Source organism: Eleutherodactylus coqui, chromosome 1 (assembly GCF_035609145.1).
Source record: "Eleutherodactylus coqui strain aEleCoq1 chromosome 1, aEleCoq1.hap1, whole genome shotgun sequence".
NCBI classification, from domain to species: Eukaryota; Metazoa; Chordata; class Amphibia; order Anura; family Eleutherodactylidae; genus Eleutherodactylus; species Eleutherodactylus coqui.
Genome location: NC_089837.1, coordinates 518764646 through 518792375, shown reverse-complemented (window position 1 = coordinate 518792375; position 27730 = coordinate 518764646). Strand labels below are relative to the sequence as shown.

At 59.4% G+C, this 27730-nt stretch overlaps 1 protein-coding gene across 1 annotated transcript in view; it reads left to right on the top strand.

Moving 5' to 3' along the window:
* Positions 1–24282, top strand: part of DDIAS (DNA damage induced apoptosis suppressor) — a 25958-nt gene extending 1676 nt beyond the window's left edge. The window contains exons 3-6 of the mRNA XM_066589021.1: positions 13406–13534; positions 13651–13806; positions 19427–19544; positions 22116–24282. Of these exons, the coding sequence (XP_066445118.1) occupies positions 13406–13534; positions 13651–13806; positions 19427–19544; positions 22116–24212 (2500 nt within the window). The 3' untranslated portion in view covers positions 24213–24282. The remainder of the gene's footprint in view (positions 1–13405; positions 13535–13650; positions 13807–19426; positions 19545–22115) is intronic.
* Positions 24283–27730: the final 3448 nt, after the last annotated feature.

Genomic DNA, 27730 nt, shown 5'->3' with positions numbered 1-27730 from the left:
GCCCCCTCCACGCGTATCCCTACAGCCCCCACCAGAGGGCGCCCCCTCCACGCGTATCCCTACAGCCCCCACCAGAGGGCGCCCCCTCCACGCGTATCCCTACAGCCCCCACCAGAGGGCGCCCCCCCTCCACGCGTATCCCTACAGCCCCCACCAGAGGGCGCCCCCTCCACGCGTATCCCTACAGCCCCCACCAGAGGGCGCCCCCTCCACGCGTATCCCTACAGCCCCCACCAGAGGGCGCCCCCTCCACGCGTATCCCTACAGCCCCCACCAGAGGGCGCCCCCTCCACGCGTATCCCTACAGCCCCCACCAGAGGGCGCCCCCTCCCGCGTATCCCTACAGCCCCCACCAGAGGGCGCCCCCTCCACGCGTATCCCTACAGCCCCCACCAGAGGGCGCCCCCTCCACGCGTATCCCTACAGCCCCCACCAGAGGGCGCCCCTCCACGCGTATCCCTACAGCCCCCACCAGAGGGCGCCCCCCTCCACGCGTATCCCTACAGCCCCCACCAGAGGGCGCCCCCTCCACGCGTATCCCTACAGCCCCCACCAGAGGGCGCCCCCTCCACGCGTATCCCTACAGCCCCCACCAGAGGGCGCCCCCTCCACGCGTATCCCTACAGCCCCCACCAGAGGGCGCCCCCTCCACGCGTATCCCTACAGCCCCCACCAGAGGGCGCCCCCTCCACGCGTATCCCTACAGCCCCCACCAGAGGGCGCCCCCTCCACGCGTATCCCTACAGCCCCCACCAGAGGGCGCCCCCTCCACGCGTATCCCTACAGCCCCCACCAGAGGGCGCCCCCTCCACGCGTATCCCTACAGCCCCCACCAGAGGGCGCCCCCTCCACGCGTATCCCTACAGCCCCCACCAGAGGGCGCCCCCTCCACGCGTATCCCTACAGCCCCCACCAGAGGGCGCCCCCTCCACGCGTATCCCTACAGCCCCACCAGAGGGCGCCCCCTCCACGCGTATCCCTACAGCCCCCACCAGAGGGCGCCCCCTCCACGCGTATCCCTACAGCCCCCACCAGAGGGCGCCCCCCTCCACGCGTATCCCTACAGCCCCCACCAGAGGGCGCCCCCTCCACGCGTTATCCCTACAGCCCCCACCAGAGGGCGCCCCCTCCACGCGTATCCCTACAGCCCCCACCAGAGGGCGCCCCCTCCACGCGTATCCCTACAGCCCCCACCAGAGGGCGCCCCCTCCACGCGTATCCCTACAGCCCCCACCAGAGGGCGCCCCCTCCACGCGTATCCCTACAGCCCCCACCAGAGGGCGCCCCCTCCACGCGTATCCCTACAGCCCCCACCAGAGGGCGCCCCCTCCACGCGTATCCCTACAGCCCCCACCAGAGGGCGCCCCCTCCACGCGTATCCCTACAGCCCCCACCAGAGGGCGCCCCCTCCACGCGTATCCCTACAGCCCCCACCAGAGGGCGCCCCCTCCACGCGTATCCCTACAGCCCCCACCAGAGGGCGCCCCCTCCACGCGTATCCCTACAGCCCCCACCAGAGGGCGCCCCCTCCACGCGTATCCCTACAGCCCCCACCAGAGGGCGCCCCCTCCACGCGTATCCCTACAGCCCCCACCAGAGGGCGCCCCCTCCACGCGTATCCCTACAGCCCCCACCAGAGGGCGCCCCCTCCACGCGTATCCCTACAGCCCCCACCAGAGGGCGCCCCCTCCACGCGTATCCCTACAGCCCCCACCAGAGGGCGCCCCCTCCACGCGTATCCCTACAGCCCCCACCAGAGGGCGCCCCCTCCACGCGTATCCCTACAGCCCCCACCAGAGGGCGCCCCCTCCACGCGTATCCCTACAGCCCCCACCAGAGGGCGCCCCCTCCACGCGTATCCCTACAGCCCCCACCAGAGGGCGCCCCCCTCCACGCGTATCCCTACAGCCCCCACCAGAGGGCGCCCCCTCCACGCGTATCCCTACAGCCCCCACCAGAGGGCGCCCCCTCCACGCGTATCCCTACAGCCCCCACCAGAGGGCGCCCCCTCCACGCGTATCCCTACAGCCCCCACCAGAGGGCGCCCCCTCCACGCGTATCCCTACAGCCCCCACCAGAGGGCGCCCCCTCCACGCGTATCCCTACAGCCCCCACCAGAGGGCGCCCCCTCCACGCGTATCCCTACAGCCCCCACCAGAGGGCGCCCCCTCCACGCGTATCCCTACAGCCCCCACCAGAGGGCGCCCCCTCCACGCGTATCCCTACAGCCCCCACCAGAGGGCGCCCCCTCCACGCGTATCCCTACAGCCCCCACCAGAGGGCGCCCCCTCCACGCGTATCCCTACAGCCCCCACCAGAGGGCGCCCCCTCCACGCGTATCCCTACAGCCCCCACCAGAGGGCGCCCCCTCCACGCGTATCCCTACAGCCCCCACCAGAGGGCGCCCCCTCCACGCGTATCCCTACAGCCCCCACCAGAGGGCGCCCCCTCCACGCGTATCCCTACAGCCCCCACCAGAGGGCGCCCCCTCCACGCGTATCCCTACAGCCCCCACCAGAGGGCGCCCCCTCCACGCGTATCCCTACAGCCCCCACCAGAGGGCGCCCCCTCCACGCGTATCCCTACAGCCCCCACCAGAGGGCGCCCCCTCCACGCGTATCCCTACAGCCCCCACCAGAGGGCGCCCCCTCCACGCGTATCCTACAGCCCCCACCAGAGGGCGCCCCCTCCACGCGTATCCCTACAGCCCCCACCAGAGGGCGCCCCCTCCACGCGTATCCCTACAGCCCCCACCAGAGGGCGCCCCCTCCACGCGTATCCCTACAGCCCCCACCAGAGGGCGCCCCCTCCACGCGTATCCCTACAGCCCCCACCAGAGGGCGCCCCCTCCACGCGTATCCCTACAGCCCCCACCAGAGGGCGCCCCCTCCACGCGTATCCCTACAGCCCCCACCAGAGGGCGCCCCCTCCACGCGTATCCCTACAGCCCCCACCAGAGGGCGCCCCCTCCACGCGTATCCCTACAGCCCCCACCAGAGGGCGCCCCCTCCACGCGTATCCCTACAGCCCCCACCAGAGGGCGCCCCCTCCACGCGTATCCCTACAGCCCCCACCAGAGGGCGCCCCCTCCACGCGTATCCCTACAGCCCCCACCAGAGGGCGCCCCCTCCACGCGTATCCCTACAGCCCCCACCAGAGGGCGCCCCCTCCACGCGTATCCCTACAGCCCCCACCAGAGGGCGCCCCCTCCACGCGTATCCCTACAGCCCCCACCAGAGGGCGCCCCCTCCACGCGTATCCCTACAGCCCCCACCAGAGGGCGCCCCCTCCACGCGTATCCCTACAGCCCCCACCAGAGGGCGCCCCCTCCACGCGTATCCCTACAGCCCCCACCAGAGGGCGCCCCCTCCACGCGTATCCCTACAGCCCCCACCAGAGGGCGCCCCCTCCACGCGTATCCCTACAGCCCCCACCAGAGGGCGCCCCCTCCACGCGTATCCCTACAGCCCCCACCAGAGGGCGCCCCCTCCACGCGTATCCCTACAGCCCCCACCAGAGGGCGCCCCCTCCACGCGTATCCCTACAGCCCCCACCAGAGGGCGCCCCCTCCACGCGTATCCCTACAGCCCCCACCAGAGGGCGCCCCCTCCACGCGTATCCCTACAGCCCCCACCAGAGGGCGCCCCCTCCACGCGTATCCCTACAGCCCCCACCAGAGGGCGCCCCCTCCACGCGTATCCCTACAGCCCCCACCAGAGGGCGCCCCTCCACGCGTATCCCTACAGCCCCCACCAGAGGGCGCCCCCTCCACGCGTATCCCTACAGCCCCCACCAGAGGGCGCCCCTCCACGCGTATCCCTACAGCCCCCACCAGAGGGCGCCCCCTCCACGCGTATCCCTACAGCCCCCACCAGAGGGCGCCCCCTCCACGCGTATCCCTACAGCCCCCACCAGAGGGCGCCCCCTCCACGCGTATCCCTACAGCCCCCACCAGAGGGCGCCCCCTCCACGCGTATCCCTACAGCCCCCACCAGAGGGCGCCCCCTCCACGCGTATCCCTACAGCCCCCACCAGAGGGCGCCCCCTCCACGCGTATCCCTACAGCCCCCACCAGAGGGCGCCCCCCTCCACGCGTATCCCTACAGCCCCCACCAGAGGGCGCCCCCTCCACGCGTATCCCTACAGCCCCCAGCAGAGGGCGCCCCCTCCACGCGTATCCCTACAGCCCCCACCAGAGGGCGCCCCCTCCACGCGTATCCCTACAGCCCCCACCAGAGGGCGCCCCCTCCACGCGTATCCCTACAGCCCCCACCAGAGGGCGCCCCCTCCACGCGTATCCCTACAGCCCCCAGCAGAGGGCGCCCCCTCCACGCGTATCCCTACAGCCCCCACCAGAGGGCGCCCCCTCCACGCGTATCCCTACAGCCCCCACCAGAGGGCGCCCCCTCCACGCGTATCCCTACAGCCCCCAGCAGAGGGCGCCCCCTCCACGCGTATCCCTACAGCCCCCAGCCAGAGGGCGCCCCCTCCACGCGTATCCCTACAGCCCCCAGCAGAGGGCGCCCCCTCCACGCGTATCCCTACAGCCCCCAGCCAGAGGGCGCCCCCTCCACGCGTATCCCTACAGCCCCCAGCAGAGGGCGCCCCCTCCACGCGTATCCCTACAGCCCCCAGCAGAGGGCGCCCCCTCCACGCGTATCCCTACAGCCCCCAGCAGAGGGCGCCCCCTCCACGCGTATCCCTACAGCCCCCAGCAGAGGGCGCCCCCTCCACGCGTATCCCTACAGCCCCCAGCAGAGGGCGCCCCCTCCACGCGTATCCCTACAGCCCCCAGCAGAGGGCGCCCCCTCCACGCGTATCCCTACAGCCCCCAGCAGAGGGCGCCCCCTCCACGCGTATCCCTACAGCCCCCAGCAGAGGGCGCCCCCTCCACGCGTATCCCTACAGCCCCCAGCAGAGGGCGCCCCCTCCACGCGTATCCCTACAGCCCCCAGCAGAGGGCGCCCCCTCCACGCGTATCCCTACAGCCCCCAGCAGAGGGCGCCCCCTCCACGCGTATCCCTACAGCCCCCAGCAGAGGGCGCCCCCTCCACGCGTATCCCTACAGCCCCCAGCAGAGGGCGCCCCCCTCCACGCGTATCCCTACAGCCCCCAGCAGAGGGCGCCCCCTCCACGCGTATCCCTACAGCCCCCAGCAGAGGGCGCCCCCTCCACGCGTATCCCTACAGCCCCCAGCAGAGGGCGCCCCCTCCACGCGTATCCCTACAGCCCCCAGCAGAGGGCGCCCCCTCCACGCGTATCCCTACAGCCCCCAGCAGAGGGCGCCCCCTCCACGCGTATCCCTACAGCCCCCAGCAGAGGGCGCCCCCTCCACGCGTATCCCTACAGCCCCCAGCAGAGGGCGCCCCCCTCCACGCGTATCCCTACAGCCCCCAGCAGAGGGCGCCCCCTCCACGCGTATCCCTACAGCCCCCAGCAGAGGGCGCCCCCTCCACGCGTATCCCTACAGCCCCCAGCAGAGGGCGCCCCCTCACGCGTATCCCTACAGCCCCCAGCAGAGGGCGCCCCCTCCACGCGTATCCCTACAGCCCCCAGCAGAGGGCGCCCCCTCCACGCGTATCCCTACAGCCCCCAGCAGAGGGCGCCCCCTCCACGCGTATCCCTACAGCCCCCAGCAGAGGGCGCCCCCTCCACGCGTATCCCTACAGCCCCCAGCAGAGGGCGCCCCCTCCACGCGTATCCCTACAGCCCCCAGCAGAGGGCGCCCCCTCCACGCGTATCCCTACAGCCCCCAGCAGAGGGCGCCCCCTCCACGCGTATCCCTACAGCCCCCAGCAGAGGGCGCCCCCTCCACGCGTATCCCTACAGCCCCCAGCAGAGGGCGCCCCCTCCACGCGTATCCCTACAGCCCCCAGCAGAGGGCGCCCCTCCACGCGTATCCCTACAGCCCCCAGCAGAGGGCGCCCCCTCCACGCGTATCCCTACAGCCCCCAGCAGAGGGCGCCCCCCTCCACGCGTATCCCTACAGCCCCCAGCAGAGGGCGCCCCCTCCACGCGTATCCCTACAGCCCCCAGCAGAGGGCGCCCCCTCCACGCGTATCCCTACAGCCCCCAGCAGAGGCGCCCCCTCCACGCGTATCCCTACAGCCCCCAGCAGAGGGCGCCCCCTCCACGCGTATCCCTACAGCCCCCAGCAGAGGGCGCCCCCTCCACGCGTATCCCTACAGCCCCCAGCAGAGGGCGCCCCCTCCACGCGTATCCCTACAGCCCCCAGCAGAGGGCGCCCCCTCCACGCGTATCCCTACAGCCCCCAGCAGAGGGCGCCCCCTCCACGCGTATCCCTACAGCCCCCAGCAGAGGGCGCCCCCTCCACGCGTATCCCTACAGCCCCCAGCAGAGGGCGCCCCCTCCACGCGTATCCCTACAGCCCCCAGCAGAGGGCGCCCCCTCCACGCGTATCCCTACAGCCCCCAGCAGAGGGCGCCCCCTCCACGCGTATCCCTACAGCCCCCAGCAGAGGGCGCCCCCTCCACGCGTATCCCTACAGCCCCAGCAGAGGGCGCCCCCTCCACGCGTATCCCTACAGCCCCCAGCAGAGGGCGCCCCCTCCACGCGTATCCTACAGCCCCCAGCAGAGGGCGCCCCCTCCACGCGTATCCCTACAGCCCCCAGCAGAGGGCGCCCCCTCCACGCGTATCCCTACAGCCCCCAGCAGAGGGCGCCCCCTCCACGCGTATCCCTACAGCCCCCAGCAGAGGGCGCCCCCTCCACGCGTATCCCTACAGCCCCCAGCAGAGGGCGCCCCCTCCACGCGTATCCCTACAGCCCCAGCAGAGGGCGCCCCCTCCACGCGTATCCCTACAGCCCCCAGCAGAGGGCGCCCCCTCCACGCGTATCCCTACAGCCCCCAGCAGAGGGCGCCCCCTCCACGCGTATCCCTACAGCCCCCAGCAGAGGGCGCCCCCTCCACGCGTATCCCTACAGCCCCAGCAGAGGGCGCCCCCTCCACGCGTATCCCTACAGCCCCCAGCAGAGGGCGCCCCCTCCACGCGTATCCCTACAGCCCCCAGCAGAGGGCGCCCCCTCCACGCGTATCCCTACAGCCCCCAGCAGAGGGCGCCCCCTCCACGCGTATCCCTACAGCCCCCAGCAGAGGGCGCCCCCTCCACGCGTATCCCTACAGCCCCCAGCAGAGGGCGCCCCCTCCACGCGTATCCCTACAGCCCCCAGCAGAGGGCGCCCCCTCCACGCGTATCCCTACAGCCCCCAGCAGAGGGCGCCCCCCTCCACGCGTATCCCTACAGCCCCCAGCAGAGGGCGCCCCCTCCACGCGTATCCCTACAGCCCCAGCAGAGGGCGCCCCCTCCACGCGTATCCCTACAGCCCCCAGCAGAGGGCGCCCCCTCCACGCGTATCCCTACAGCCCCCAGCAGAGGGCGCCCCCTCCACGCGTATCCCTACAGCCCCCAGCAGAGGGCGCCCCCTCCACGCGTATCCTACAGCCCCCAGCAGAGGGCGCCCCCTCCACGCGTATCCCTACAGCCCCCAGCAGAGGGCGCCCCCTCCACGCGTATCCCTACAGCCCCCAGCAGAGGGCGCCCCCTCCACGCGTATCCCTACAGCCCCCAGCAGAGGGCGCCCCCTCCACGCGTATCCCTACAGCCCCCAGCAGAGGGCGCCCCCTCCACGCGTATCCCTACAGCCCCCAGCAGAGGGCGCCCCCTCCACGCGTATCCCTACAGCCCCCAGCAGAGGGCGCCCCCTCCACGCGTATCCCTACAGCCCCCAGCAGAGGGCGCCCCCTCCACGCGTATCCCTACAGCCCCCAGCAGAGGGCGCCCCCTCCACGCGTATCCCTACAGCCCCCAGCAGAGGGCGCCCCCTCCACGCGTATCCCTACAGCCCCCAGCAGAGGGCGCCCCCTCCACGCGTATCCCTACAGCCCCCAGCAGAGGGCGCCCCCTCCACGCGTATCCCTACAGCCCCCAGCAGAGGGCGCCCCCTCCACGCGTATCCCTACAGCCCCCAGCAGAGGGCGCCCCCTCCACGCGTATCCCTACAGCCCCCAGCAGAGGGCGCCCCCCTCCACGCGTATCCCTACAGCCCCCAGCAGAGGGCGCCCCCTCCACGCGTATCCCTACAGCCCCCAGCAGAGGGCGCCCCCTCCACGCGTATCCCTACAGCCCCCAGCAGAGGGCGCCCCCTCCACGCGTATCCCTACAGCCCCCAGCAGAGGGCGCCCCCTCCACGCGTATCCCTACAGCCCCCAGCAGAGGGCGCCCCCTCCACGCGTATCCCTACAGCCCCCAGCAGAGGGCGCCCCCTCCACGCGTATCCCTACAGCCCCCAGCAGAGGGCGCCCCCTCCACGCGTATCCCTACAGCCCCCAGCAGAGGGCGCCCCCTCCACGCGTATCCCTACAGCCCCCAGCAGAGGGCGCCCCCTCCACGCGTATCCCTACAGCCCCAGCAGAGGGCGCCCCCTCCACGCGTATCCCTACAGCCCCCAGCAGAGGGCGCCCCCTCCACGCGTATCCCTACAGCCCCCAGCAGAGGGCGCCCCCTCCACGCGTATCCCTACAGCCCCCAGCAGAGGGCGCCCCCCTCCACGCGTATCCCTACAGCCCCCAGCAGAGGGCGCCCCCTCCACGCGTATCCCTACAGCCCCCAGCAGAGGGCGCCCCCTCCACGCGTATCCCTACAGCCCCCAGCAGAGGGCGCCCCCTCCACGCGTATCCCTACAGCCCCCAGCAGAGGGCGCCCCCTCCACGCGTATCCCTACAGCCCCCAGCAGAGGGCGCCCCCTCCACGCGTATCCCTACAGCCCCCAGCAGAGGGCGCCCCCTCCACGCGTATCCCTACAGCCCCCAGCAGAGGGCGCCCCCTCCACGCGTATCCCTACAGCCCCCAGCAGAGGGCGCCCCCTCCACGCGTATCCCTACAGCCCCCAGCAGAGGGCGCCCCCTCCACGCGTATCCCTACAGCCCCCAGCAGAGGGCGCCCCCTCCACGCGTATCCCTACAGCCCCCAGCAGAGGGCGCCCCCTCCACGCGTATCCCTACAGCCCCAGCAGAGGGCGCCCCCTCCACGCGTATCCCTACAGCCCCCAGCAGAGGGCGCCCCCTCCACGCGTATCCCTACAGCCCCCAGCAGAGGGCGCCCCCTCCACGCGTATCCCTACAGCCCCCAGCAGAGGGCGCCCCCTCCACGCGTATCCCTACAGCCCCCAGCAGAGGGCGCCCCCTCCACGCGTATCCCTACAGCCCCCAGCAGAGGGCGCCCCCTCCACGCGTATCCCTACAGCCCCCAGCAGAGGGCGCCCCCTCCACGCGTATCCCTACAGCCCCCAGCAGAGGGCGCCCCCTCCACGCGTATCCCTACAGCCCCCAGCAGAGGGCGCCCCCTCCACGCGTATCCCTACAGCCCCCAGCAGAGGGCGCCCCCTCCACGCGTATCCCTACAGCCCCCAGCAGAGGGCGCCCCTCCACGCGTATCCCTACAGCCCCCAGCAGAGGGCGCCCCCTCCACGCGTATCCCTACAGCCCCCAGCAGAGGGCGCCCCCTCCACGCGTATCCCTACAGCCCCCAGCAGAGGGCGCCCCCTCCACGCGTATCCCTACAGCCCCCAGCAGAGGGCGCCCCCTCCACGCGTATCCCTACAGCCCCCAGCAGAGGGCGCCCCCTCCACGCGTATCCCTACAGCCCCCAGCAGAGGGCGCCCCCTCCACGCGTATCCCTACAGCCCCCAGCAGAGGGCGCCCCCTCCACGCGTATCCCTACAGCCCCCAGCAGAGGGCGCCCCCTCCACGCGTATCCCTACAGCCCCCAGCAGAGGGCGCCCCCTCCACGCGTATCCCTACAGCCCCCAGCAGAGGGCGCCCCCTCCACGCGTATCCCTACAGCCCCCAGCAGAGGGCGCCCCCTCCACGCGTATCCCTACAGCCCCCAGCAGAGGGCGCCCCCTCCACGCGTATCCCTACAGCCCCCAGCAGAGGGCGCCCCCTCCACGCGTATCCCTACAGCCCCCAGCAGAGGGCGCCCCCTCCACGCGTATCCCTACAGCCCCCAGCAGAGGGCGCCCCCCTCCACGCGTATCCCTACAGCCCCCAGCAGAGGGCGCCCCCTCCACGCGTATCCCTACAGCCCCCAGCAGAGGGCGCCCCCCTCCACGCGTATCCCTACAGCCCCCAGCAGAGGGCGCCCCCTCCACGCGTATCCCTACAGCCCCCAGCAGAGGGCGCCCCCTCCACGCGTATCCCTACAGCCCCCAGCAGAGGGCGCCCCCTCCACGCGTATCCCTACAGCCCCCAGCAGAGGGCGCCCCCTCCACGCGTATCCCTACAGCCCCCAGCAGAGGGCGCCCCCTCCACGCGTATCCCTACAGCCCCCAGCAGAGGGCGCCCCCTCCACGCGTATCCCTACAGCCCCCAGCAGAGGGCGCCCCCTCCACGCGTATCCCTACAGCCCCCAGCAGAGGGCGCCCCCTCCACGCGTATCCCTACAGCCCCCAGCAGAGGGCGCCCCCTCCACGCGTATCCCTACAGCCCCAGCAGAGGGCGCCCCCTCCACGCGTATCCCTACAGCCCCCAGCAGAGGGCGCCCCCTCCACGCGTATCCCTACAGCCCCCAGCAGAGGGCGCCCCCTCCACGCGTATCCCTACAGCCCCCAGCAGAGGGCGCCCCCCTCCACGCGTATCCCTACAGCCCCCAGCAGAGGGCGCCCCCTCCACGCGTATCCCTACAGCCCCAGCAGAGGGCGCCCCCTCCACGCGTATCCCTACAGCCCCCAGCAGAGGGCGCCCCCTCCACGCGTATCCCTACAGCCCCCAGCAGAGGGCGCCCCCTCCACGCGTATCCCTACAGCCCCCAGCAGAGGGCGCCCCCTCCACGCGTATCCCTACAGCCCCCAGCAGAGGGCGCCCCCTCCACGCGTATCCCTACAGCCCCCAGCAGAGGGCGCCCCCTCCACGCGTATCCCTACAGCCCCCAGCAGAGGGCGCCCCCTCCACGCGTATCCCTACAGCCCCCAGCAGAGGGCGCCCCCTCCACGCGTATCCCTACAGCCCCCAGCAGAGGGCGCCCCCTCCACGCGTATCCCTACAGCCCCCAGCAGAGGGCGCCCCCTCCACGCGTATCCCTACAGCCCCCAGCAGAGGGCGCCCCCTCCACGCGTATCCCTACAGCCCCCAGCAGAGGGCGCCCCCTCCACGCGTATCCCTACAGCCCCCAGCAGAGGGCGCCCCCTCCACGCGTATCCCTACAGCCCCCAGCAGAGGGCGCCCCCTCCACGCGTATCCCTACAGCCCCCAGCAGAGGGCGCCCCCTCCACGCGTATCCCTACAGCCCCCAGCAGAGGGCGCCCCCTCCACGCGTATCCCTACAGCCCCCAGCAGAGGGCGCCCCCTCCACGCGTATCCCTACAGCCCCCAGCAGAGGGCGCCCCCTCCACGCGTATCCCTACAGCCCCCAGCAGAGGGCGCCCCCTCCACGCGTATCCCTACAGCCCCCAGCAGAGGGCGCCCCCTCCACGCGTATCCCTACAGCCCCCAGCAGAGGGCGCCCCCTCCACGCGTATCCCTACAGCCCCCAGCAGAGGGCGCCCCCTCCACGCGTATCCCTACAGCCCCCAGCAGAGGGCGCCCCCTCCACGCGTATCCCTACAGCCCCCAGCAGAGGGCGCCCCCTCCACGCGTATCCCTACAGCCCCCAGCAGAGGGCGCCCCCTCCACGCGTATCCCTACAGCCCCAGCAGAGGGCGCCCCCTCCACGCGTATCCCTACAGCCCCCAGCAGAGGGCGCCCCCTCCACGCGTATCCCTACAGCCCCCAGCAGAGGGCGCCCCCTCCACGCGTATCCCTACAGCCCCCAGCAGAGGGCGCCCCCTCCACGCGTATCCCTACAGCCCCAGCAGAGGGCGCCCCCTCCACGCGTATCCCTACAGCCCCCAGCAGAGGGCGCCCCCTCCACGCGTATCCCTACAGCCCCCAGCAGAGGGCGCCCCCTCCACGCGTATCCCTACAGCCCCCAGCAGAGGGCGCCCCCTCCACGCGTATCCCTACAGCCCCCAGCAGAGGGCGCCCCCCTCCACGCGTATCCCTACAGCCCCCAGCAGAGGGCGCCCCCTCCACGCGTATCCCTACAGCCCCAGCAGAGGGCGCCCCCTCCACGCGTATCCCTACAGCCCCCAGCAGAGGGCGCCCCCTCCACGCGTATCCCTACAGCCCCCAGCAGAGGGCGCCCCCTCCACGCGTATCCCTACAGCCCCCAGCAGAGGGCGCCCCCTCCACGCGTATCCCTACAGCCCCCAGCAGAGGGCGCCCCCTCCACGCGTATCCCTACAGCCCCCAGCAGAGGGCGCCCCCTCCACGCGTATCCCTACAGCCCCCAGCAGAGGGCGCCCCCTCCACGCGTATCCCTACAGCCCCCAGCAGAGGGCGCCCCCTCCACGCGTATCCCTACAGCCCCCAGCAGAGGGCGCCCCCTCCACGCGTATCCCTACAGCCCCCAGCAGAGGGCGCCCCCTCCACGCGTATCCCTACAGCCCCCAGCAGAGGGCGCCCCCTCCACGCGTATCCCTACAGCCCCCAGCAGAGGGCGCCCCCTCCACGCGTATCCCTACAGCCCCCAGCAGAGGGCGCCCCCTCCACGCGTATCCCTACAGCCCCCAGCAGAGGGCGCCCCCTCCACGCGTATCCCTACAGCCCCCAGCAGAGGGCGCCCCCTCCACGCGTATCCCTACAGCCCCCAGCAGAGGGCGCCCCCTCCACGCGTATCCCTACAGCCCCCAGCAGAGGGCGCCCCCTCCACGCGTATCCCTACAGCCCCCAGCAGAGGGCGCCCCCTCCACGCGTATCCCTACAGCCCCCAGCAGAGGGCGCCCCCTCCACGCGTATCCCTACAGCCCCCAGCAGAGGGCGCCCCCTCCACGCGTATCCCTACAGCCCCCAGCAGAGGGCGCCCCCTCCACGCGTATCCCTACAGCCCCCAGCAGAGGGCGCCCCCTCCACGCGTATCCCTACAGCCCCCAGCAGAGGGCGCCCCCCTCCACGCGTATCCCTACAGCCCCCAGCAGAGGGCGCCCCCCTCCACGCGTATCCCTACAGCCCCCAGCAGAGGGCGCCCCCCTCCACGCGTATCCCTACAGCCCCCAGCAGAGGGCGCCCCCTCCACGCGTATCCCTACAGCCCCCAGCAGAGGGCGCCCCCTCCACGCGTATCCCTACAGCCCCCAGCAGAGGGCGCCCCCTCCACGCGTATCCCTACAGCCCCCAGCAGAGGGCGCCCCCTCCACGCGTATCCCTACAGCCCCCAGCAGAGGGCGCCCCCTCCACGCGTATCCCTACAGCTGCCCGGAGAACATCTGACCAATCAGGTTCATCAGTATTGTAAACAGCTTTACCACAATGTCCGTGCGATGACCTCTGACCTCTCCTTCTGCCTTTGCAGCGGCGGCGCCGCCCTCATGAACGTTCAGCGGAGGTTTCTTCTGGGCACGGTCCTCTCCATCCAGGACCGCAGCTTCATCTATCCCGCCTGTCAGACCTGCTGCTCCCGGCTGATCCTGACAGCCTGCAGGTAACATGTCATTGTGTAATGCCGCCACTAGAGGGCAGACGTACTGTGCAGATATTACATTTTTGAGCACGGGAGTATTTAACCCTTGGCAGCCGCTCTTGTGCCCCGTTTCCCAGGTACGAGTGCCATAAATGTGGCACCAGCTATAAAGAAGCCACACATCGCTATAAGCTGTGCATGAAGGTGTCGGAGGAGCGCCGGCTCCACATCATCACCGTTTTTGGAAAGTGCGTGGAGAAGCTTTTTGGAGCCAGCGCTGATTCCTTACACAGGTGAGCTAGTGACCCGTCCCAGGATCGTCAGACCACCTGATCCCCGCAATGCATTGATAGTGCTAGACCACCAGTGCACTATACCTGCTCTCTGATTGGCCAGTGCTGCTCACATGATCAATGCCGGCCAATCAAAAAGCTGTGCACATTGGACAGGGTTAGCAAAATTAAACCTCCCCAACTCGGAGACCTCTGGAGGGCGCTCTGCTGCTCCAAATACAGACAACGGCCACTTCAGACGCTGCGCTTGTCGTTTATGGAAAAACAGCTTAGTAAAAGTCACCAATAGATGGCGCTGTAGTAGACTGGGTGTACTGAGATGGACCTGCATCAATGTCAGATCTGAAGGACGGCATTCGTCGGCACGTTGTAGCGATTAAAGTGCGTTCAGTGGTGGAAAACAAGGTTTAGTGAAAGGAAAGTGTTGGAAACCAAGGAGGACTTCTTGAACATCTGTAATGTGATGCATAGTTATAGCGCCACCTATCAGTGACTTTTTTACAAAAAAAATGTATTTCTCATAAATGGCGAACATATTGGGTGAAGCAGCCGTTGGCCAATGTAGTCGCACTCGGAGCAGCGGATCGCCCTCCAGAGGCCTCTGAGTTGGGGACGTTTAATTTGCTAAACCTGTAGATGAGCCGGATAGATAATTGCAGCAGCCATCTTGGACAGTTAAAACCAGAGACTAGAATCGGTGGATCGCATGGACTTCAGGGAAGAAGTGCGGGTATTATACCCTCTGGTCACAGGAAAGCATCTCGTGTCAAAGCCAGTGGGGCGGGGGCGGGGGGGGGCTTCAAATATTTAAAAAAATAAACAAAAACAATACAACAAAATGTATTTGCACGTTTACGGAAACGCCAAAACCGATCTAATGGGATAAATGTCACCCAGAGAACGCCGTCAGAAAAAATACACAACGCCAGAATCTCCCCTTTTTTAGCCTCCAGACTCTTAGAAAGAAAAAAAAAAGAAAAAGTCGTGTCCCCCCCCCCTCCCCAACATGGTGGCTGTAGGAACTGGGGAGTCCCACGAGAAACCACCACCCAGCGCCACCAACGGGGAAATACAAAGCTATGCCGGCCGTACAAAAAGCGGAAAGAAAAATAACTTTTGGTAAATCGTACTGAACGCAGAATAACGTTATTGTGGAACCGTGAGCCCCCCGCCCCCCACACCCCACCCCCACCCTAGAAATATTTGTTCTTTTCATTACATGATTTGGTACCATTGTAAAATACAACTCGTCCCATGAAAACAGACCCTCGTCTGGCCGTCCAAGTCCTGAAGGGGTTAAAGGGGTATTCCAAGCACTTCCTACTGATGACCTATCCTCGGGGAATACCGCTTTAAGGCTCAAAATAGGCCAGGCCTGAAGGATTAAAGGGGTATTCCCAAAATCAGCTTTAATCACCTATCTGTAGTCTAGTCAGTAAGGGTTGCACTGCTGAGACCCCTACCAATCCCAAGAGTGGGGGTCCGGTGTCCCCTTCTCATCTACACCCTCCGCAGTGAGGAGGAAACACACCGGTGGTCACACATGTGGGCTGCCGCGCCATTCATTTCATTGGGACCGATTACAAACACCCGACGATCTCGGACGGTCCCATTGTAGCTGAATGGAGCGGCAGCGCACAAGTGTGACCACCGATCCGTCACAGAGTCTCCTGCTCGCTGCGGAGGGTGTAGATGAGAAGGAGACAATGGACCCCCATTCTTGGAATTGGTGGCGGCCTCAGTGGCAAGACCCCCCTAGCAATCGGACTTTCATCATCTAAACTATGGATTGATTATAAAAGTCGATATTATAGGAATGGTCCTTTAACCCCTTCAGTGACAGGTTTATTATTACTATGTCAGCACAGCGAGCCTCGGAGATTATCCTGAGGTCTTTCGTGTACAGTGGCAAACGTGTACAGTGACACAATAACTGTGTGTCCTGGCCAGCATTTCAGCACTAGAGCTGTCCACGGAAATCTTCCAGGGTTTAACTTCATGGTCAGTGCGGCAAGCCCCGGAGATTATCCTGAGGTCTTTCGTGTACAGTGGCACAATAACTGTGTGTACTGACCAGCATTTCAGCACTAGAGCTGTCCACGGAAATCTTCCAGGGTTTAACTTCATGCCCCGGAGATTTTCAGGGCGGTGCCACTAAAGGGGTTAAAGGACTGATGGTACGGGGCGGCCATCTTTCCTTTCGCAGCTTTATCCTCGGCGTCTCCTCTTAATCCTCCAAGCTTCCGGATTATCAGGTGACAGAGTAACGGTGGGCGGCAGAATGACGATCGGTATTTCACCTCCTGAATGAGGACGTCCGTCCTGAATGGCCCCGTTATCTCATTCGTTTCCATCCTGACCGCCTGTCCGCTCCGCCTCGCCGTGCCGATCTGCGGCGCCCGTATTGTTATCGCTGCTCTTCGTCTCCCAGATAAGATTATTTTTCTGACAAATCATCACTTTTAGGTGAAAGGCTTGTTTATATGGAAAGAAGGTTCTTACATCCTGCTTAATGCAAAGTGTAATCAGAAGTGATTCCTCGTACGAACCGCAGTCTGCAGTGAAGGCTATACATCAAACACACTGCTGATAGTCTGGCATGGATGAATATAGTCCTGTGCTGGATTAGCAGGAAGAGGCTGATAGTCGGGCAGGGCGGCTACCGGCCATCGGCTCGCTGAGGAGATGCAGTCGTGATGTCATGTTGGGTAAAGCGGACGGAAGTGCAGAATACGGAGCCGGTCAGATGTGTCCTGTATGTAGGATTCCAATAATCCGGCACCTTGGTGGTCGTCTGAGTACTGGATCTTCAGTCACTTACTATATTGTCTAGTACACTGACTGGCCTTTTTATGATTGGGGCTTCCCTGTATGGAAATTCATGTAACTGTGTGGAGAGGATACAAAGAATAGCGACATCCAGCGGAAGGGGATCCTGCGGGCGGAAACAACTTATCACTAAAAGGGGTCGGGGAGGATGTCAGGAATGGTTCTGATGAACAGTCACGGAAACTGCAACCAAATACAACGTTGGAGCTCCAACTAACGTGTCCGAATGCACAACTCGCCGTTCCTTACCACAGATGATACAACAGCAGGCGACCAGTTCCAGAAAAACAGGAAGGCGAGACTCCAGCGGGCAAAAGAGCGCAAAACTTGTATCACTGAGCAGCAGAAAAACATCTCCTGGTCAGATGGATCCAGATTTCTGTTGCCCCGTGCTAATGGGAGTCAGAATTTGGTGCAAGCAGCATGAATCGCTGACCCCTTCCTGTCAGATGTGAACAGTTCAGGCTGTTGGATCTGCAGTAATGGTGTGGGGAATGTTTCCTTGGCGCAGCGGGATCCGACCTCCCTGCAGAACGGTTACATGATCTGGTGGGATCAACTCCACCACAATTATCCCCCTCTGCTCTTCCTTAGTCAGACCTCATCTGGAATACTGTGTCCAGTTGTGGGGACCCCAATTTAAAAAAGATATAGACAAACTGGAGCAAGTTCGGAGAAGAGTTACCAAGATGGTGAGCGGTCTGCAAATCATGTCCTATGAGGAACGGTTAAAGGATCTGGGAATGTTTAGCTTGCAAAAAAGAAGGCTGAGAGGAGACTTAATAGCTGTGTACAAATATCTGAAGGGCTGTCAGAGTGCAGAGGGATCAGCCCTATTCTCATCTGTACAAGGAAAGACTAGAAGCAATGGGATGAAACTGAAAGGGAGGAGACACAGATTAGATATTAGACAGTGAGGGGGAACAATGAGTGGAACAGGTTGCCACGGGAGGTGGGGAGTGCTCCTTCAATGGAAGTCTTCAGAGGCTGGACAGACATCTGTCTGGGATGATTTAGTGAATCCTACACCGAGCAGGGGTGGGACCAGATGACCCTGGAGGACCCTTCCAATTCTAGGATTCTATGAAATGTAGTTTTAACCCCTTAAGGAAGCTTCTTTTTTTCCCCCGATTTTTCTCCCAGCCATTTTTAAAAAATAACTATTCTTTTTGTCGCCGTCTGCGGGTTGTGTTTTGTGGGCCGAGTTGTAATTTTCCGCATTCCTTCTTACTGCACTGTATGATGTACGGAAAAACGTACAAATTTCTAAAAACAGCCGAATGGAAAGAAATGCAATTCCGCAGTCTTGGGGGCGGGGTTTGGTGTTACAGCAGACATAACGTTATTCTGTGAGTTGGTCTGATTCTGACTGCTATAACTTTATTTATCGTTTTCTGCGGGATGACACCGGCTCCTATCAGTTCTATTTTGGACTATATATGATTTTTGATCATGTTTTATAAAAAAAAATTCTTGGAGTCCGAGTTAAAAGAAAAACTGCTGTGTATTCTTTTTTTTTTTCTGCAAATGTTCCCCATACAGGATAACTAATGCATCGCTCTGACCAGATTCTTACAGACCCAGCGGTAGCAGATGTGTTATGAATACAGAAAAATGGCTTATTCAGACGACCGTATATCGGCCGGGTATTTATGCCAGCCAATATACGGCGTCCCTCTTTGCAGGGGGAGTAGACTGGTAGAGCCGGGAGCAGTGCTCTGAGCTCCCGCCCCCTCTCTGCCTCCTCTCCACCCCCTCTCCGCTCTCTGCACTGTTTGCAGTGAGAGGAGGCGGGATGGGGCGGAGCTAAGTTTCAGAAATTACCCCTGCCCCTGTCCCGCCTCCCCTCATTGCAAAGAGTGCAGAGGGGTGGAGAGGGGGCGGTAGCTCAGAGCACTGCTCCCGACTCTTCCAGCCTCCTCCCCCTGCAGAGTGGGACACCGTATATCAGCCAGCGTGAATACGCGGCCGATATACGGTCTTCTGAATAAGCCCAAAGGCTGTGTTTTTTTTGTTTTGCTTTGTTTTTTAACTTTTAATATCCTTTATTTTTTATAATATGAGACTTTTTATTTTTAGTTTTCATTAGTCCTCATAGGGGACTAGAATTTGTTTATACCATGTACTGCTATACTTCAGTATTGCAGTATATGGTATTTCTGACAGCATTCTATTAAGATGGGCCACATGCCTGTCCTAATGGGCAGAAATTTATGGCAGCCCTGATGGCCTTCAGAAGGCTCCCGCTTGTCCTGGCAACTGAATGGCGACTTGCAGCCTCATCATGGAGGCGGGCGTTCGTGATCCTCTAACTCCAATTGAAACATTTAACCTTTTCCAATCCGCTGTCTGACGTTTTCCAACATTCTGATTGAAGCCTGTGCAGCCTTGATGTTGGAAAACATCCGGCAGGGTATTCTTATTGTAGATTGCCAGACGCTCTGTTGTCGGGGGCCTCTCCACAATGTCACATACTGCAGTACTGCCTCTAGCCAGCAGATGGCGCCATTGTATAATGGCAAAAAGAGAAAGACCCCTAGGAAACCCTGAATCCAAAATTGGATTGCATAGGGTTAAATGCCACTTTCAGAATTGACAACTGCAGTTAAAGGGTTAACAGCCGGCACCCACCCTGTATGTAGCGAGATCGGCTCCTGATCCCATTCCATATAAACCCTGATGTTGAAGGGTGTAAATGTATGTCCAAAAGCGTCAAGGGTTAATAACCTGACTGAATAAGGGGTGAATATACTGCGGTGAATCATTTCTGTATCTGGTTTCCTTCTTCTAGTCATTTGCAGGTTTCTTCCCAGCTTTCCGGGGATCTAGAAGATGGCGATGCTCAGGATCTGTTATTCCAGGCGGCTGAACGCTGTCTTATCGGCAGAAGCTTCATATTTGCTGTCAAGGTGAATGGCTCCAGCCTCCCTTCACACGTCCACACTGATATAACATATCTGTATTCAGCTTTGTATTGGTTGGCTCCCCCTTGTGGTGACTGCAAGTAGCCAGAATTTTATCATATAAGGGAAACCTGGTAAGCACTTGCGAGCAGATCTACCCACCTACAGATCACTGAGGTAGAGCGGATCCCGAATCTCATCCAGCTACAGTTCCTACGGACGTCAAACCTCGAGATATTGCCCTTTAAAGTTTCTTGCACCACATACAAATCTCACGCGAGCGATCCGGTGGGCGGCTGGACATTGCTGCTGCCATCCTTGTACCTTCTGACTGTGTGATGTGGATAACATCCCCTACGTCAGCCGTGCCACGGATCAGAGATGCGCCCTGCCTGAAATGTGATCCTTGCCAACACTCGTATGGACGAGTGAGACGAATCTGACCAGGAAGGTGCAAGATCATCCAGTGGATCACATAGACGTCATTCACTTTACCGGAGCGTTGGGCAAGATTTTCATGTGGTACTGGAAATTTTAAAAGCCAATACCTCGAGAAATGACGTAACCGGGTGAGATGTGGAGCGACTCTACAAGGGGGTTTGGTATGCTGGGTAAGATGTGGGGCCGACTCTACAAGGGGGTTTGGTATGCTGGGTGAGATGTGGGGCCGACTCTACAAGGGGGTTTGGTATGCTGGGTGAGATGTGGAGCGACTCTACAAGGGGGTTTGGTATGCTGGGTAAGATGTGGGGCCGACTCTACAAGGGGGTTTGGTATGCTGGGTGAGATGTGGAGCGACTCTACAAGGGGGTTTGGTATGCTGGGTGAGATGTGGAGCGACTCTACAAGGGGGTTTGGTATGCTGGGTGAGATGTGGAGCGACTCTACAAGGGGGTTTGGTATGCTGGGTGAGATGTGGAGCGACTCTACAAGGGGGTTTGGTATGCTGGGTGAGATGTGGAGCGACTCTACAAGGGGGTTTGGTATGCTGGGTGAGATGTGGGGCCGACTCTACAAGGGGGTTTGATACGCTCAGAAGTGCTTTAACTTGGGGGTTGTGCAGTAAGGGAGATAAAAGAAAAAACGTCATCTGAAGCTTCCTACACCCAGGCCAGAGCGATATTGGGCTGTGTCCCTCGGCCCCATATGTGCTCGGCAATGAGCTATTTACTTGCTGATGTGAGGAGTTTTTCTTCAAAAATGCCTTCCATCCAGCCTGGCTGAGGATCAGCAGATATTTGCCATTGTTTGCAATGGGAAACCTTGCATCGCACTCGCGTGCGCCTGGCACGCCATGTGATGTGTTCTCCAGCCCCATTGAAGAAAATGGGTGATGCGTTCCAAGGGAAGGCCCAAATAAAGGGCATGCGATGCAGTGTATATGCAATGTATATGACCCCTAGTGAAAAGAATGGGGTTCATATTCGTGCAAGATTTGTTATTCTTGCAACACACCACTCTCGCACGATTTGCTCTGCCGTGTGAGAAGCCTAAGGGTGCTTTTACACTGGATGACTATTTCTCCTATGCTTTCACACAGCAGCGATAGTTATTCAGTGAGTGGAGGCCGAGCGCGCCGGAGATCTCTTCTGGCCGCCCACCTCCATTCACTGTGAAGAGGCAGTCATTCAATGATAAGCGACGGCATGTTTACACCAAGTGAGAAGTCATTTATAAGGGGGGAGAGGATAGGGCTGCCTTTATTTTCCCCCCTCCCCAACTTCCATTGTCATGGTCCATATTGAAAAAACTTCTAAAGTCCAGCAGTTTTCACATTCACCACTAGGGGCTCTTTTACAGGAAGCGTAATGGTAATTGTTCAGTGTAAACGCTGCCAGCAACTGAACGAATGATAATTTGTTTGCTTATCATTTGTCATTTAGTTTCATCCAGCATAAAAATCAATCAATGATCGGCCCATGTAAACAGGAAGTCCTTCATCTATGAACAACGGCCTGTTTACTGTGAGTTGAGGCGGGCGGCTAGAACAGACTCCATCCCACTCCGCCGTCGTTCATTGAGCGATCATCGCTCCTATGTGAAAGCACAGGAGCCCCCGACAATCGTCCCATGTAAAAGGACCCTGAGCCTATTAATAGTTGGACACTTCCGTAGAGAAAACTCCTCAACAGGCATCTCATTCTCATCACAGGCAGGATTACACTGCAAGGTGACAAATATATAGATAACACAGGATCCACCAGTCACAATAGGTGATGTCACAGCTCACCTCCTACCCTCCCTGCACACTGACCACTAAGCCTAATAATAGTCTGACACTTCCTGTTCTGTAGAGCAAACGTTTCAGCAGTCATCTCATTATCATCACAGGCAGGATTACGCTGCAAGGTTACACCTATATGTAGATAACTCAGGATCCAATAGGTGATGTCACAGCTCTCCTCCTTCCCTGCCTGCACAGGTCACAGAGCATGCAGGGGACAACTGGAAGAATTTTTAATGTAGCTTTGTATATGACTGGAGTATAAATGGCTGGAAACCCCATAAGTCTACATTTCTCACAGTTGTAGAATCGGCCTTTATACAGTGATGTAATGTGGTTTTATTTCTATCCAGATGCCCGAGAACGTCGACAGAAGTGATTCTCTGCAAGTTGTCGCTTGTCAGATTATTCTCCTCAATGACGACCCGACGAGCTGCACCGTCCTGAGTTATTTCAATCAGCTGGTGACGCCCGTACGGAGCAAGAATTCCATAAACACGAATACCGATGTGTCTACGGAAACCACAAACCAAGATCTGGAGTTTTCCGAGGGCGACTCCAGCCTTCATCAGAGCTGGAGTCGTTATGCTGACTACTGGCAGCAGTCCCTTGGCTTGGTGTCTTCACCCCTAGGCAACACATTATCCCAACACTGCAGTTTCCAGCCAAGTGAATGTAGCAGAGCAGAGCCGGTTCCGTATCCGGAAGCTTTAACGCTCCTCAACGCTACAGTATCCACTCAGAAAAAGATGAAGGGTACAGATACGGTCACCCATTGCTCCAGTATCTTGAGCATCAGTACTCCAAGAGTTAAATGTTCCTCCTCTGAACATCTACACACGAACGCCCCCCACCACAGTCCCCAAAACTCCTCGCACTTCCAGAGTTTCTCTTCCAAATCAGAAAAGGTTTTTGGACAAGAATCGTATTTGCAGAACATTTGTAAGTCAGGAAGTCAACGGAGCCAAAGCTGTTCAATGCACTCGATGCAAGTCCCTCCTCAGCCAGCTGAAATCCATCAAGCCAAAGAGGAAATTTGGGAAGATTTCCCATTCTCCGAAAGCCTGAGCGAGTTTATAGCGAAGATCGAAGACCACGAGGACATAAGGCATCAGTTGACTGCTAAAGAAAGCACAACGAGTACAAGTGATAGAAAAGAAGACAGAAGACCATCGTGCTCCTTGATGAACCTTCCAGATTCACAACCAACCGTAAATTACACAGTCGGGAAACAAACGCCACACTGCAACTTTGACGAGGACTCCAATACACACGTCTTCAACCATCACTCTAAAGGTACCAGGAGGGATGGCACCAGTTTAGTTGCTAAGACCTGCCCTTCTGCGGATTTGAGTACTTTCCAAGAGTCTTTCGAGAAGAGCAATCTTCTTGATGCTCTTTCGAGAGCTTCAGCCAAGGAGCAGAATTGGCAAAGTCCTCCATGTCCAAAGATGCTCTCGAATGGAATGTACATCAGTGATGGTTTAGAGATGTGCAGTTTTATAGACGATCTAGAAAAGTCTGCGATGTCATTGGGAGACCTAATTTCCAGTTGTAGACATGTAGATGATGAACCAAAGAGTTCAGATGAGGACAACACAAAAATAACCAGTGAGGTCAAATCCGCCATGACTGGAGACATCTACAATGCTTCTGCTGACCTTTTCGAGGCTAGTAATAATCCAGAAGATGATGGGACTTCACATTCACAATGTATTGATAGAGGTCAAGGAAGACTCTTGTTCTCCATTAGCGATTCGCCCTGTACAGGTGTCCTTCCTCATCGCCACAGAGTCTCCCGTATAAGTGTCAGCTCTTCATCGGAGGCGTGGAAGATTTTGCCCATAGGAGGCTTTATTCCTAATATGCAGTCCACTCCAATACTAAGACGGCTTTCACACCCCAACCGGCTTACCGTTGATACATGGCGCATTAATACGGGATCCAATCTCAAGTCTTCCACTGTTTCCATAAGGACTAAGTCTACAAGTACAATTAGATATATCTTCCTCAAGAACATGAGGCAACGAAAATCTACCATCTTTTATGGACTCCCTGAGAACTATTCCCTCTGGTCTCCAACTTTGCCCCCTTTTTTAAATCCTGAGGGGTCAACAGCGCTGACCCCAAAGTATAGAAGGACATTGCCGGCCTGCCAACCTGCTAAGGGAGGGACCATTTTGGAAAATACAGAGAATTATGGTAACCAAACCTGTCATGAAGGATCTGATGACAAAGATACGATGACTGGAAGGGAAGGATTGATGAAACACGGTAGAGATGCACTGGAGACCTCGGACGTTCTGTCTCCTGGGGACCGCTTGGTGCAAGAAGGTGAAGATGGACTGTGTTCTGCACAGCTTCTCCCAAGTGATTGGTCCCCGGAACTGTTCTCTGGAAAGTTGAATGTTTCTCCGCCAAGTGACCGTCTTCAGAGGCGTTTATTTTAATGGAATGTTTGTGTTATAATATAATATTTATCGCAATGAGATTAATATTGGCGCTAATCAGCAAAAATAAAACATGCCATTTTTTATAATAGATCTTCACCTTTTAAAAAAAAGTCTGGAAACTGTCAACAGGCGGCTGTATGTCAACTATATCGCCGGTTTGGCTAGCAGCTCTCTTCTTTCTATGGGGAGAGATTGCCACAGCGGAATACAAGTGGACAAGCTGCTCCAAAACCGTTTTTTTAAGCTGCCCTTCTGCTGCGGAAAACTCGCAGAATTTTTGTGCGGTACCGCCATGAACATTCCGCGGGATTCCCCCCCCGTGTGACCGCAGCCTTGGGGTGGTTTTAGATGGGCCGGCTGTCAGGTGCATAACTGCCTGCCTGTTGACCCAAGACTCGGCACTCCTGTGCGTACACACCGCAGCGATGGTCATTCGGTGAATGGGGGCGGGGCGTGCCGAAGAAATCTTCTGGCTGCCCGCTTCCATTCACTGTGAACCAGCAGTCAATCAAAGATGAGCAAATGCCTCTTGCCATGGAGCGACAATTCAAGGTGCTTTCTTGCTCAGTACCCCAGCGGCTCCCGCGATTACACAGGAAACTAGCGCTGAAAATTGCTTTTTTTGAACAATTTATGGCCTGACAGTCGGCCTATGTAAAAGTAGTGCTGCAGCCACCGGCAAGGTAACGGCATATAAATATTACAAGGGGGAAAGAGCAATAATAAACTATTTACGCCCCAACTGCCTCGTGACTGATCCCCTTAAAGAAAAGAGTCAGGTTTTCACTAAATACATAGCAAAGATTCATGAATGAAAGAAAACCCATCGCCCCCTACGAGCCCCGTAAACGAAGTGATAGGCGGGTTTCAAGCAGTCCAGGGAGGTAGTTTTTATGCAGAATGGGCTCCCGTTCCCACGCTATCACCCGTGGCAGTCTGTGCACAGAGACTCACCTCTGCAGGTTATGCGCATGCGTACAGTTGAGTCCGCTGTGCATGCGCATACAGTGTTCTCTATTGGAGCGCGCATGCACAGCCTGCAGAGATGCATCCGCAGTAGTCGACTTCCATGGGTGACGGCGCAGGAACAGACAGCCGGGTGAGTATAAAATACATCCCTGGACTCCTCCGACCCTGTGAGCGCCATAACCTACAGTCTTATATGATGCTCGTAGTTTGTACCCGGTTCGGGCTGGCTCACGCGGGCGTATCTGTCCCACATACGAGGGGGCGCTGATAAGTTTTTAGCCTTATCCAGAAAAAATTAAGCTAGGAAGCTGAAACTGCTGCCCTCTTCGCCATACCCCCCAGGCTTGAACATTCCTATAATACACCGCTATACTTGCAGCTCCGACCCTTCTATGTTATAAGCATTATCAGCGGTCACAACCTAAAGGTTTTATTGCGTGTTTATAGTCCGTGCCGCCATCGCAGCCGCTAAGAATGAATCCGCTGGGTGAGATCTATAAATCGTTGATATTGCTGGAGCTGCGGCTTTGGACGGGCGGATCGTACGTCAGTCTTCCATATTATCCTCCGCCAAATTCTTGGTTTCTGTGAGTAAAACAAAGCGGCTGGCATCTCCCCAAATGAGGCCGGAGCATTGAGGAATCCAAGGAGGTCCCTCGTGTGAGCAGAAACATGCTGGATGGGTATCGTGCCAGGCCGCCGCGCCAGAAATCTACCCAGCTTCCACTGCCCTATTATATAGAGAAGGCTAGGAGCGGGAGCTACCCACGTCTGCGAGTCACAGTCAGCAAGTGGAATAATCTCCCCAATGCATCTTGTGTGATGGCCGGCGGTTCATCAGGGGTCGGGCCAACTCCACGGGCTTGTCTACTGTCTGCTAATACTTGTTTTATTATAAGCTTGCTGTTAAAGGGCCATTCCAGCAGCTTCCTGATGCCAGTCATTATCTTTGACCAGCTTTTATGTATCCCCCTCCCACCGTTCTATGTAACTATTAAGTACTATTGAATAAATAGAATATCAGAATGCAGTGAAGACTGACACATAAGCACAGTGACATGAGCACATGGGACATAATGCAAAATCGGTAACGGGGCGCTTACGTATGATACGGTGTCTTAAACTGTGGCACAAGTATCTTTGGTCCACTTCAGGCACCAGATTCTTGTACTCAAACGACCCCACCGACCCCCTTCCCCCGGCTATATCCCTGGCAGAGCAGGGGAGTGGAGGAATGTAATGCCGGTGTTATGTCTTAGGTGCAATGACTGCCTGTGAATTGTGCCAGCCTTAGTTTAGATGGCATCCTGCATGCAAATTTTTTGGTCCCCGCCCCATCCTCATAAGAATAAAAAAATATATATTGCATTGATAGACAGTCATGCTGTACCAGAACCAAGCTCATAATGAATACAGCATCAGAACCAACCTCAGATACAGCACTAGAACCAAGTTCATAACAACAGATACAGCATCAAACCAATCTCAGTTCATTCATACAATACCAGAACCAATATCGTAACATAAATATTACCCCGGAACTAAGCTCAATACATAAATACAGCACCACAGCCAAGCGCATAACATAAATACAGCATCAAAATTGAGCTTCTAACATAAATATAGCACCAGAACCAACCTTAGTTCACAGATACAATAGTAACAACAAGCTCATAGCATAAATAAAACCCAAGAACCAAACTCAGGACATAAATATAGCAACTGAACCAAACTCAGCAAATAGATGTAATACCAGAAACAAGCTCACAACAATACTATAGCACCTGAATCAACCTCTGTACATAGATACAATACCAGAACCAACCTCTGTACATAGATACAATACCAAAACCAACCTCTCTACATAGATACAATACCAAAACCAACCTCTCTACATAGATACAATACCAAAACCAACCTCTCTACATAGATACAATACCAGGACCAAACTCTGTACATACATACTATACCAGAACCAACCTCTCTACATAGATACAATACCAGAACCAAACTCTCTACATACAATACCAGAACCAAACTCTGTACATACATACTATACCAGAACCAACCTCTGTACATAGATACAATACCAGAACCAACCTCTGTACATAGATACAATACCAGAACCAACTTCTGTATATAGATACTATACCAGAACCAAACTCTGTACATACATACTATACCAGAACCAACCTCTCTACAAAGATACAATACCAGAACCAACCTCTCTACAAAGATACAATACCAGAACCAAACTCTGTACATACATACTATACCAGAACCAACCTCTCTACATAGATACAATACCAGAACCAACCTCTCTACATAGATACAATACCAGAACCAACCTCTCTACATAGATACAATACCAGAACCAACCTCTCTACAAAGATACAATACCAGAACCAAACTCTGTACATACATACTATACCAGAACCAACCTCTCTACATAGATACAATACCAGAACCAACCTCTCTACATAGATACAATACCAGAACCAACCTCTCTACAAAGATACAATACCAGAACCAAACTCTGTACATAC